Source organism: Ursus maritimus, unplaced genomic scaffold (genome assembly GCF_017311325.1).
Source record: "Ursus maritimus isolate PB19 unplaced genomic scaffold, ASM1731132v1 scaffold_19, whole genome shotgun sequence".
Taxonomy (NCBI): domain Eukaryota; kingdom Metazoa; phylum Chordata; class Mammalia; order Carnivora; family Ursidae; genus Ursus; species Ursus maritimus.
Genome location: NW_024424341.1, coordinates 22,114,392 through 22,128,168, shown reverse-complemented (window position 1 = coordinate 22,128,168; position 13,777 = coordinate 22,114,392). Strand labels below are relative to the sequence as shown.

At 35.9% G+C, this 13,777-nt stretch overlaps 1 protein-coding gene across 1 annotated transcript in view; it reads left to right on the top strand.

Moving 5' to 3' along the window:
- TERB1 (telomere repeat binding bouquet formation protein 1) overlaps positions 1 to 13,777 on the top strand; it is a 42,095-nt gene that overhangs the window by 16,644 nt on the left and 11,674 nt on the right. Inside the window, exons 8-12 of the mRNA XM_008702507.2 lie at positions 2,363 to 2,515; positions 3,716 to 3,847; positions 4,648 to 4,773; positions 5,958 to 6,115; positions 12,524 to 12,873. Coding sequence (XP_008700729.1) covers positions 2,363 to 2,515; positions 3,716 to 3,847; positions 4,648 to 4,773; positions 5,958 to 6,115; positions 12,524 to 12,873 — 919 coding nt within the window. The remainder of the gene's footprint in view (positions 1 to 2,362; positions 2,516 to 3,715; positions 3,848 to 4,647; positions 4,774 to 5,957; positions 6,116 to 12,523; positions 12,874 to 13,777) is intronic.

The following is a 13,777-nucleotide window of genomic DNA, read 5'->3' as shown; positions in this document are numbered from 1 at the left end:
ATATCTATACACATAATAATGAATTTCAACCCAATTTTATACTGTTTACAAAAATTAACCTGAAATGATCCACAGACCTAAGTGTAAGAACTAAAACTGTGAAACTTCTAGACAAAAACATAGGAACAAATATTCATAACTTGGGAGAAGACAAAGATTTCTTAGGACACAAAAAGTATGAGCCACTAAGGAAAAAATGAGAATTTGGACGTCCGTGAAATTGAAAGCTTTAACTCTTCAAAAGACCATGTTAAAATGAAAAGGGAAGCCATAGACCAGGAGAAAATTTTTGTGAAATGTACATCTGTTAAAGAACTTGTACCCAAAATATATAGAGAACTCCTATAAATCGGTAGGACATAAAACAACCTAATGATTTAAAAAATGGGCAAAATTTGGACAAATAACTTCACCAAAGAAGATATGAATATTAAATTGTAACTAAGCAATGAAAAAATTTTTGAAAAGATGCTCAAAATCATTAGTCATCAGAGAAATCCAAACTAAAACCCCAGGGATACCACTACACACTCACGTCATGCCTAAAAACAGAAAGGCTAGTAATATTAAATGTTGATGAAGATGTGGAACAACTAGAACTTTCTCACACATTGTTGGTGTGTACTTATATTCACAGATTTAAAGCAAATAGTCATGTTTCACATGCGGAGGAAATTACCTCTGTAATTCTAAAAATTGGATTCTCTTTCCATGATGTTTTGACATTTCCTTTTTCTCTAAAAGTCATCTTGAAATAGTAATAATTTTAGGACCTCATTACACTTAGCAAACTGGTATGAAATATAGATTAGATAAAATTTGAAATATTCAGTTTACAAGTGTAGACTCAGATGTTCTTATGCTTATAAGCCTGAATTTTTGTTACATAGGCTATTACTAGAAAATGTAGTAACACAGTGCCATTTTTATCTAAGCATTTAAAAATACTTCTTTTTTCAAGAATTTTTTTTTTTAATGAAAATGCAGAAAAGAAACCTGTTTTGGAGTCTCCATAATACTGAAAATGTTTGCTTATCCTTCAGTAACATTTCCTAACAGTTTCTTTCCCAGATGTAGAAAATTCTGAACCTCATTTTTTTTAATACATATTTTTTAAATATTTATTTATTTATTTGAGAGAGAGTACGAGCAGGAAGGGCAGAGGGGGAGGAGAGAGAATCCCAAGCAGACTCTGCACTGAGCCTAGAGCCCAACACAGGGCTCAATCTCACAGCCCTGAGATCACTCCTGAGCTAAAACCAGTAGTCAGAGGCTTAACCTACTGCACCACCCATGTGTCCCTGAACTTGATGGTTTTTTTTTTAGATTAAGATCTTTGTGTTTTATCAAACAACATAAAAAGTAATTTTTTTTCTTTTAAATCACCTTGGCTCAGGGTGCCTGGATGGCTCACTTGGTTAAGTGCCTGCCTTTGGCTCAAGTCATGATCCCAGATTCCCTGGATCAAGTCCCGCATCGGGCTCCCTGCTCAGCGGAGAGCCTGTTTCTCCCTCTGCCCCTCTGCCCCTCATCCTACTTGTGCTCTTTCTCTTGCTCTGTCTCAAATAAATAAAATCTTTAAAAAAAAATCATCTTGGCTCAGTTTGTGATACTAAGGTAGACTGGGAAGAAGATTTGTGGCAGAATTATAATCACTAACCCGTGTATCCATTTGCTTGTAAACCCACTGGTTGTATAGGGGCTGTGAAAACTATTGAATGCACAGACCCGTGGGTACTTTCCTATCAGAATCATTTTTAACAGCAGAACAAGACAGTTCAAACTTTTTTTTTTAATGTATTTTTCACTGAGTCTTTGCTTGGAATAGTTGTTATGACTCTCGATAATATAATTTTATGTTCTAAGAAGTAAAAGAATTAGGCTTAAATAAGATGGAAAAAATATGTGTTCCTTTGGAATAATTTCTTTGCCCTTTGTAGATTCAAGCAATCTAAGGAATGAGTTATGTTGGAATTCAGAAAATAGGCAGCTTGCTAATTGCAATACCAAGCTAAATGAATGAATCTATTCTTCATAGCTCTATTGAAGGACTTCGAGTTTACTAATGTCATTCTTGCAAAATATACCAGTTCTTGCTAAGTGAAACAAAAAGCATACCTAACACACAGGGGACACTGTGTATATGTAGTTGTTCTATGTAAAAGTTCGTTTCTTGCCTAAATGATCCATTTTATGATTGTGTATATGCACAGGTAAAGATTGGATTTTTCATTCTTTAATTTTGGAATTTTTAGTATTTGAAAAAGTCATGTTAATGTCATATTTAGTGCAAATTAATTGAGTGGAACCATACACTTGTCTTCTTTGAGGTATTAATAGTTTTGCTACTTTATTCCTTAAGCATATGTTCAGAAATACTTTATATCTGTGGGTGGACTGGATGTATTGTCTCAAGTTCTTGTGCAACTGGAATCAGATTCACACAAGACTCTTTCCAGTGCTAAGCTTGCAGTGGTGGTGACAAAGACAGTGGATGCATGTATTGCTGATAATCGTGAGTGAACATGCTTAGTAATTTTTCTACAATTGAGTTTTGTTTGAATTCAGCATGGTGAGTGTTGAAATGATAGATCGAACACAAATATAGATTGGACTTTCAGTGTCTCACAAGCGGGAGGGAGACTTAAAAATTATCTAGTCTAACTCCTTGTTTTCATTGGAGATTATGACTTCCCTATGGGTTCAAATCGAGGTCTTCTGACTTCAGGTCTAATGATAGAACAAGATAAGAATCTGTCATTTCTAAACCTTTGTTTCATTGAAAAAGCAGTATTAAATGAAAAGCTTTAGGTGAGAAATGAAGGGACATCTTGGAAACATAAGCAATGGAAAACCCAATTTATGATTTTTAAAAATTATATCAAGAATTAAGGTATTCCTCTTTCTGATAAGTATGAGGCCTGACTCACCCAGCCATAACTAGTGTGTGGTGGACCCAGACTTGAACCCATGGCTGCTTGTCACATACACAGATGCTGAGAAATGCTAGTCTGTAAATCTCTGTAATAAGCAACTCACAAATAACTGAAAAATAAGTAGATGATTTATAAAAAAATCAATTAAGGGCCTGTTTTGTCCTGGGCTTCTTGTGAGCTCTAGAGATACAAAAATGATTAAGACATAGTCCCTTAAAGAATTCACAACCTTATTGTTGATATCAATATTGTTAGATGCTGTGTGAACTCTGTTAAAAACCCTGTTAGAAGTATAGCTTAAAATGTCAGCTTCTTGAATTTTGTAACATAACATCATAGCTTCAGGTGTGCATTAACATCAGTAGAACCATAGCCAGTTAATGTATTTCAGTGATTGGCAGGAATTAGTTACTTAGGAAGGTCTATAGTCCATCTAGATAAGAAGGAGTATGTAAGGTGAGAGTAAGTATATTCAGCTTTTAGAAGGTAGTATTATTACTTCATACTTCACAGCATTATGCACGATAATTAAGAAGAAACCATTCTTCAGAAAATAACTTAGTAAACTGTCTTTAGTTTGGAAAGGGATTAATGAGGGCTATATAAGCCATTATCTTTTTACATTTATTTATATTCACACATACATACACATATATGAGATATGAATATTAGATATTATATTGATATGATATTGTTCTCCCAGGATAAGTTCTGACAAGTAGCATATATATAGTTACAAGTTTTAAGTTTATACTTTTTTTCCTATTTTATACTAATAGCTACTTTTGGAGTAATACTATCCAAGTATCAGATTGTTTCAAAACTTCTGACATTACTGCTTCATGAAAGTCTGGATTCAGGAGAAAAATTTAGCATCATACTTACTCTTGGTCATTGCACAGAGGATTGTGGTTAGTACTGAATTTATTTAGTGTGCTTATTAAAACAGTGGAGTAGAAATCCACTTTTGGTTTTTTCCTTATTTTCATATGAGAGGCTTAAAAGTACTGTCTTTCTCTAAGTCATTCAGGCCTCAAACAAGTCATTTTGTTCCTCATCCTCCTTCATCCATACCCCTCCTTATTCCCTTGTGCCCAGTTCCAGTTTAGGCCCTCAGCCCCTTGACATCTTTCACCAACGTAATTGGAATAGATTCCTCCTTGTGTTCCTCCTTTCTTAGCTCCATTTTTTTTTTAAGAGAGGGGGAGGAAAGGGAGGAGAAGAGGGGGAGAGAAAGAATCTTAAGCTCCGGACCCAGCGTGGACCCCGATATGGGGCTCGATCTCACAACCCTAAGATCATGACCTGAACCCAAATCCAGAGTCAGACGCTTAACCAACTGAGTCACCCAGGCACTCTGGATTTATTCTGCCTTTTAAAGTTTTTATTTTTATTTTTTACGAGGTTTAATCTGACAACTATACCTTTTTTGTTTTCAACTATACCTTTGTTTAAACCAGGTGAGAGCTATTTTTTTACTCCTACGGGGTATGACTACTCTGTGGCTATATTTCAGGGATTAGCACTTACGAGACAAGTATTTTATGTCAGAAGATTATTTCCTAAATGGAAAATACTTTTGAAATTATTTATTCTATATTAAGATTTAAACTATGTTCATAATTATCACAAAGAAGAATTATGACCTTAGGCAGATAGTTTATGAAAAAATAACTATATTTTCTATTTTCATTTTTGATATGTTTTCCAGAGGAAAATCAGTATGATCTTTTTAAAAACAATGGGCTTCCACTCATGATACAAGCCTTAACTGAATCGCAGAATGAGGAACTAAACAAAGCTGCCACTTTTGTGCTTCACAATTGCAAAAAAATTGGTAAGTTTATTGTTCCTTAAAAAAAAAACACCAAAGTTTGTGAAGGGGAATTTATATCTGCTTTGATGAGCCAAACCCTTTAGGCTCCCAGGCCCTTCTTAATTTGAAAAGCAGAGTATATAATTTGGATATGACAACAAGAGTATTTTAGCATTTCAACCTGTCTGAAAGAGAGCAACAGTATAGATAATTCACTTATTTTATGCAATGTGGACAATTTAGTTGTAGGACTTAAATTTGAGGCCTACAGGTGACTTATGGTTAAATTATAATATAAAATACATTTGTTCATTTATTTAAAAAAGTGTTTGCGTGGCTATTATTTGCCAGGCACTGTGCTAGGTTTTAGGGATACAGTGATGAGACAACAGTCTGCACTCATAGAGCTTCATTTAACTAGATAAATAGTCCTTGAATAATCTCAAAAATGAATGAATTATTATATATTAACCTATGGGTTAGAAACAACAGTCTGCACTCATAGAGCTTCATTTAACTAGATAAATAGTCCTTGAATAATCTCAAAAATGAATGAATTATTATATATTAACCTATGGGTTAGGAATGGATGGAGCATAGATCTTAGCATATAACAAAAGACTGTGACCTAGACTTGGAGCAGAAAAGGCTTCGGAGGAAGTGATTCTTGAGCTGAGATCTGAACGTATAGTGTTAACTAGGCCAGCCATAAGTAACAGTGAGGCACAAAGACCCTGTGATAGGAGGGAGCATGCATTGAAGAAATGATGGCCATTGAGTTGGTCTTTGGAAGAAAAATTGCTGCTGCAATATGTAAAAAGAAAACTTAAAAGATTAAACGAAGGAACNGCTCTATGAAAACTGTTAAAACAACAACAACCTAAAACCAATATCCACATACTTGGGGATGTTTATGTACCTGCCGTAACATATTTTCAAGAGTTGGACACTCAACTTATTTTCTTTCTCCTATAACTCTGATGAGTAAAGTCTGATTTATGACTGGGGCTTGGGCTTCTGCCAAGCACTTGCTTTCCATTTATTCTTAGTACCACTTAAACAATTAAGATAGTCTGCATGGGCAAAATTTAGAAGGGTGTGTGGGGTATGAGGTAGTCCTTATTTAAAGTGTTAAAATTACATTTAAAGTGTCAAAAAAAATTCTAGTAATGGATAAATTCACTATTTTTTCCCATATTACAAAGCTGAGAAATTATCTCTAAGTCTAGGAGAATATTCTTTTGATGAAAATGAAGAACAATTAAAAGATGTAAATATGAAAGAGAAGACTCTTGAAGAGTACTGGAAGAAAGCAAAGGAAATTCTACACAGAATAGAACAGCTTGAAAGAGAAAGAAATGAGGTTGGCTTTTTTGTTTCAAAGAGTATAGAACTTTTTTCAAGTGTTTTTCTACAGTAGAGGTTGGAGGGTAAAGGTTTTTCTTCCTAAGTTATTTTTTATGTTTTAATTTTTTAAAAAAAATTTATTCTAGTGAGAGAGAGAGTGAGCTTGTGAGTGGGGAGAGGGGCAGAGGGAGAAGGAAAATCTCAAGCAGACTCCCCGCTAAGCATGGAGCTTGACACAGGGCTTGCTCCCATGACCCAGGAGATCATGACTTGAGCCAGAATCAAGGGTCTTATGCTTAACCAACTGAGCCACCCAGGTGCCCCAGATTTTAATGGTTTCAAATTTAAAATTCAGTTGACACTTGAGAAACCATCTTTGAACATAGGAAAAAAGGATCTTTAAAAGGTGGAAAATTGGGGGCACCTGGGTGGCTCAGTCGTTAAGCATCTGCCTTTGGCTCAGGGCGTGATCCTGGCGTTCTGGGATTGAGCCCCACGTCAGGCTCCTCCACTGGAAGCCTGTTTCTTCCTCTCCCACTCCCCCCGCTTGTGGTCCCTCTCTCACTGGCTCTCTCTGTCAAATAAATAAATAAAATCTTAAAAAAAAAGAAGGTGGAAAATGATGACTGAAAAAATAAGAGACATGGAAGATAGAGATCTAATGTTTGTATAATAAGAGAGAAAGGATGAAGAAGTAATAATTCCTCTCTTTACATGTGTATATGCATGTTTCAGTATTTTTTCTGTGTGTGTATGCTTAGTGTCTTTGTATGTGCATGCATTTTTATTTTTATTTATTTATTTTTAAGTAGGCTCCAAGCCCAGTGTGGAGCCCAACACAGGGCTTGAACTCATGACCCTGAGATCAAGACCTGAGCTGAGGTCAAGAGTTGGACACTCAACTGACTGAGCCACCCAGGCGCCCCTGTTCAAGCATTTATAAAAATAAAAGCATAGTGCTCGACTTAGTATAATAGTAATTTCATTTTTTAAATGACTAATATTATTATAGATGATTATAAATTTATTTAACTAGTCTTTTGTTGAGGGACATTCAGATTGTATTCAATCTGTGACCAGTGTAGACAACTCTAGAATAGACATCCTGATATATATATATATATATATATACACACACACACACAAAACACACATAAATATGTAACCGCTTTACTGAGATGTAAATCACATTCGAGTCAATTGACCTGTTTAAAGTATACATTTCATAGGTTTTTAGTATACTCACAGAATTGTGCAACCATTACTACAATCAATCTTAGAATATTTTTATCACCCCAAAAAGAAATCTCATACCTTTCAGCAGTCAGCCTTCCTATTTCCCCCATCCATTCTCCCCACCTCCCCAGCCTGGGCAACCACTAAACTATTTTCTGTCTCTATATATTTGTCTATTCTGGACTTCTTATATAAATTGAATCGTATAACGTGGGCTTTTGTGACTGGCTTCTTTCATTTAGCATAATGTTGGTAAGGTTTATGCATGTTTTTATCAGTATTTCATTCCTTTTTCAAAAAGCTTTATTGAGTTGTAATTCACATACCGTACAATTTGCCTGTTTAAAGTATGCAGTTCAGTAGTGTTAGTATATTTACAGATATGTGCAACTATAGTCAATTTTTTATGGCCAAATAATTTTCCATTGTATGGATATATCACATTTTATTTATCCATTCCTTGATGGACATATTCTTTACTTGTAATCTATGTCTTTGTAGTTAGCATGGGTTTCTTGTAGACAGCATATAGTTTGGTCTTTTATCCTGTATGACAATTTCTAGTTTTTAATTGTTATGATCACTTCATTTATGTTTCATGTAAGTATTGGTATGTTTAAGTCTACCATATTGCTACTTTTTTCCTATTTGTACCATTTGTTCTTTGTTCCTTTTTTCTACTCTCCTTTCTTTGTTTATATTATTTATTTTAAAATATTCTAGCTCACCTTAGATTATTGGCTAAACATTTCTGTTTTTTTAAGTGGTTGCTTTAGGGTTTATACTGTATATCTTTAACTGATCATGGTCTATATTCAACTAATATTATTCCACTCATATATATCGTAAGATGCTTGAAATAGCATGCTTACATTTCCATTTGTTCTTTGTGCTCTTCTTGCCATATATTATTTTACTGCTACATTGTTATAAACTGCTCAGTAATGTTATTATTTTTGCTTTAAACAATCATTTTTCTGAAATATTTTTTATTAAGATACTTATATACAATGGTAATCACACATTTTAAATAAACAGTTTGAGTTATGATAATTTTATACTATTGCATAACTATCATGACAATTAAGATAATAGAACAGTTCATTCAACCTAAAATGTTTTCTTGTGTCCTTTTGTAGACAGTCCCATTCCCCTTCTTCAGGCCCAGGCAGTCATTAATCTGTTTTCTATCACTAATTTTCTTTTTCTATAATTTCACATAAATGGAATTATATGTTATATAATCTTTTGTGTTTGACTTCTTTTACTTAATGTGTAATATATTTGAGATCCACCAATGTTGTTTTATCAATATTTGTTCCTTTTTATTGCGGACTGAATATTCCATAGTATGGATGTACTACAACTTGTTTATTCACCAGTTGATGGATATTTGGATTGCTTCTAGATCTTGGCCACTGAATAATGCTGCTGTGAACATTGGCTTGCACTTCTTTGTGTAAAATTTACATTTTCATTTCTCTTGGGTAAATACCTAGGAGTGGAATCACTGGACAGTTATACCTTAAAGAAATTATGAACCTCTCTCATAGTGCATCTACTTCCTTGCCACTACTCAAACAACAGAACAGCAAAAGGCGAAAAAGTCCCTTGTTTCTCTTGCAGTCTTGTATTGTCCTTCCAGCACTTGCTAATAACAGAGAGTAACATCAATGCTAGTCGTAGAGTAGCAGTCCGTCGAGTCTAGTTTCAGTTTTACAATGTAGGGCAAGGAAGGTGGGGTTAGGAGTTGAGGAGCAATAAGTTAATAACTAGTATACTCCGCAGGCCAAGTATACAAACGTTACCCTGTGATACTCCTTTACCATCATCTCATAGATACTCTTTTTATCCTTCCTAATTTGATTTCCTGTTCCCTGGAGTCCAGGTCATCCTCTTTTTTCTACATTTTAGGAAGTGTTCTCATATTTACTTTTTAAACAAATTTGTTTTCATTTCTGCTATTATATTTGTAGTTACTAAATCCTCTTTTTTACTCCATTCAAATGATCTTGCTCTTATTTCATGGACTTAAGATATCATTGACATTCTTCTCTTAAATATATCAATGATAATTTTCTTTTTTTTTATTTTTATTTATTTATTTGAAAGAGAGAACATGAGTGGAGGGAGAGGGAGAGAAAGGCAGAGAAGCAGACTCCCTCTGAGCCCAGAGCCCGACAACACAGGGCTCAATCCCAAGATCCTGAGATGGTGATCTGAATCAAAACCAAGAATAGGCCACTTAACCATTGAGCCATCCAGGTGCCCCTCAGTGATAATTTTCATTAAAAATTTTTGTTCTTCTGGGACATCTGGGTAGCTCATTTGGTTGAGCATCTGACTCTTGATTTGTGCTCAGGTCATGGTCTTGGGGTCCTGGGATCAAGCCCCATGTCAGGTTCCACGCTCAGCAGGGAGACTGCTTGTCTCCCTCTCCCTCTGCCCCTGCTTGTGTGGGCACTCTTTCTCAATCCCCCTCTCTCTCTCTTCCTCTCTCAAATAAATCTTTAAATTTTCTTTTCTTCCTACTCCCATCTTTTTCCTCTGAGCTTGCTTGCCTGTTTGCTTGCTTGCTTGCTTTCCGTCCCTCTCTTTCCGTCCCTCCCTTCCTTCCTTGCTTCCTTGGTCTCTGGCTTTCTTCATATTTCTGGTGGTCTTTGGTTGCTACTTTTATTTAAGAGTCAGATACTGAAAGTCTTTATGATAATTTGTTGATTATGGATTCTCATAGGATTAGTTAGATGGGTCGTTTTTGGGGACAACCTCCAATGTCTGATCTCCTGCCTAGAGATTGTCAACCAGTTTTCTGGAATCAAAATGGGAGAAGAGAGCTTGTGGGTCTTAGGATTCAGTATGTGAATATTTGCTTAGATTTGTTTGTTGAATAGTATTCTGCCTTCACCTTTCTTTGGTGTCCTTCAGTGTAGAAACTGTTTTATCCCTTCCAGAGATTCACCTTTCAACCTTGGGGAAGGAGGGGACCTTCTGGTGTCAGTCAACTGCCTGTTAAGTGTGTATATATGGGGGGGGGGGTCAAGATCTAATAATGCAATTACTTTTTTTTTTTTTTTTAAGTAGGCTCCATGCCCAGCCTGGAGCCCAGTGCCGGGTCTGAACTCACAACCCTGAGATCAAGCTATGAGCTGAGATCAAAAGTTGGACACTCAACCGAATGAGCCACCTAGACACTCCTGTAATCCAACTGTTTCTTAAACAGACTTTCATCCAGTCTTCCTATTTTTAGCCCCATCTTCATCCCATATTCTAGAGGTTCCAGCACCTCCAATTCCTAAGCCTTTGGGTGTTTGGCAGCCCATCCTAGGTAGTTTCTTAGCTTTGGCCCATTGTCAGCTTTGGATTCAGCTTTATCACAACTGCTAAGTAGGTTATCAGTCACCTTTCTGCTTTCCAATTTCCAAACTTTTGTTGCCTTTATTTCTTCTTTCATTTCTCCCTGTCTTTGTGGGTTTATGCCTTTTTGAAAACTGTTCTTCAGTTGGTTTTTTTGGAAGGACCAAAAATAAATAGAGGTATTAAATTCATCATCTTTACTGGAAGCCCTCTTTGTTTGTTTGCTTGTTTACTTATCTCTCTTTATTTAAAAAAATTTTTTTTAGTGGCGCTTGGGTGGCTCAGTCTGTTAAGCATCTGCCTTTGACTCAGGTCATGATCCTAGGGTCCTGGGATTGAGCCCTGCATGGGGCTCCCTACTCAGTGGAGAGCCTGCTTCTCCCTCTCCTTCTGCCCCTCCACCCGCTTGTGTGCGTGCCTGCACCTGCTCTCTCTCTTGTTCTTGCTCTATCTCAATAAAGAAAATCTTTAAAAAGTAAATCTTTTTAAAGAATTTATTATTTTAGAGAAAGTGAAAATGTTGGGGGGAGGGGCAGAAGGAGGGGGAGAGAGAGAATCCCAAACAGATTCCCTGCTGAGTGTGGGGCCTACCCAGGGCTCAATCTCAGGACCCTGAGATCACGACCAGAGCTGAAATCGAGAGTTGGATGCCCAACCGACTGAGCCACCCAGGCACCCCTAAAAAAAAAATTTTTTTTTTTTTTAAGTAAGCTCCATGCCCAGTGTGGGTCTTGAATTCATGACCCTGGGATCAAGAGTTGCATGTTCTACCAACTGAACCTGCCAGGCACCCACTTTATTCTTTATTTACAGTTGCGGAATAGTCTATTGGTGGATATGGTAGCTCTCTTTCTTATGAACATTTAGATTATTTCCAACTTTTAGCTATTACAAACAGTGTTGCAGTTAATAACATTAGCATTTTGCACTCATCTGAGTGCTTTTACATAAAAGTAAGATGTTCTTACCTTTACACAAGTATACCTATAGGATTTTTTAAAAGATACTCACAGGTTTTATTATGAAAGATACTGTCAAATTATTTCTCTGTGAAAGTTATACAATTTATGCTCCCACCTGTAATGCATGAGAGTGTCTCCCTGTACGCTTTTGATCTTTGCCAGTGTCCTAGGTGAATGCTGTCTCTTTGGTTTTACTGTGCATTTTTCTTACTGCAAATGGGATGGGGCATTTTTTCATATGTTTAAGAGCTATTTATATTTCCTTTCCTGTTAACTGTTCATCTCCTTTTCCTATTTTTCTACACTATTGTTAATCTTTTTCACATTTCAATTTAGTAGCTTTTTATAAATGTTAATAGAAAAATCATACCCCAAGGTATGACATATTCTTTCTATATGTGCTGATTATCATTTGGCTTCTGACCCTATTTTCTTGAGTTCCTCCCCCACCCACCCACATTGTTCTTGGTCTGTAGCAGAACTTTGAAAAAATATTTTTGGTTTTTTTCTTTTACGCTTTATTGATTCTTTGTGATATTTGGAAAGGTCTTCTTCCCCATAACAGTGTTAAAATACTGTGTTTTCTTTTAAAACATCATTGCATTTTTTATATAACAATATTTAGCTCAGTTGACTTTGTGAATTCTGAGATAGGGATCCAATTTATTTTTTCCCCAGATGACTACCCAGTTGTCCCCAGATCATTTATTAAATATGTTCCCTTTTCTTCTAATGTAAACTGTCCCTTTCACTATGTATATTCTATTGGCAATCATGAACTTTGTTCCTACATTATTTAAAGGGAGTGTAAATTAGATGATATAGTAAGTGGATTATCTTGAGATTATTTACTTGTCATTTTTACATTATAGGAAAAAATACAAAGAGAAAAAGATAAGGATGATGTTTCATCTATGAACATAAATATTCAAACTACACTGAAACACCTCCATGCAGACAGTATTGGCAGAGGTCCTACAGCAGAAGATAAAGATAAAAGCCAGTCTAGAAAGCTTCAGAGTTACCAGTTCCGTGGAGTTCTGTCTACAGCATGTACAAATGATCACCAAATGAAGACCCTGTTAAAGAGTGCAAATCCAGTTAATGCTTGTTATAGGGAGAGTGGGCAAAGTAAGACTTTAGGTAAAGCCCATTCAAGCTATAATCAAAACTTGCATGAAGGAACAACTTTTGGAAAAAAGAATTCTGTTTCTCAATCAAGGTATAGTTTAATAATTGTTTCTAACTTTTATGTATTTATTCAAGTATTTTTTGTGCAATACTATGTGCCACACTGTTAAGCCCTGGGATATAGAAATGATAAAACATGGTCTTGGGAGGAGCCCAAGTGGAAATGTTGAGAAGGGAGTTTGGATGGGGAGATATAGAACAGCTCATCTAGGGCCTTGCATGTCATACTCAGGATTTTTGGTTTTCCCTCATAGGACACGGGAGCCATTGAGGATTTTAAATTGCATGACATCAGATTTGAATTTTATAAAGGATACTCAGAAAGCTTAACCTGAAACCCTGTACCTGAAGTTAACAATGTGTACATTGATAATCCGTTAGCAATGTAGCAAAAAAACAGTTTCTAAATTTAATTTGATAAAAGGGAGTAGTGTGTGATGAAAATCTCGCTTAGGCCTGCCTTTTCAGTTGTTGCTTGCACCTCATCTGCATTTGATGTCCTTTCTCCCTCAGGTAGCTTGTGGGCGGGACCTGGGATTGTAGCTTTTCTTAAACCCTTACTTGTGTTTTCTTCCTTGATGGTTACTGTGCCAGGAGGGAAACCAAAGAGCATGCTGCTATATTCTGGGAAGATTGCAGGGTGAATGGGATATTAGAGAGGTGGATTACATCATCACCACCCTTTTTTTCCTTTGCAAAACCATTCTTGTTGTCAATTTTCACTTGATTTCTCAGGGATGTGGAATTGGAAAGCATTGATATATGTTCTTGGGCCAGCCTTCTTGCTCTCCAATTATGTTCTCTCCTTTTTTTTTTTCTCCTCATTCTTTCCCATTTTCCTCTTTCTTTTTTTAAGTTTATTTATGTATTTCAGTAATCTCTATACCCAACACGGGGCTTGAACCCATTACACAGAGATCAAGGGTCTCTTGCTC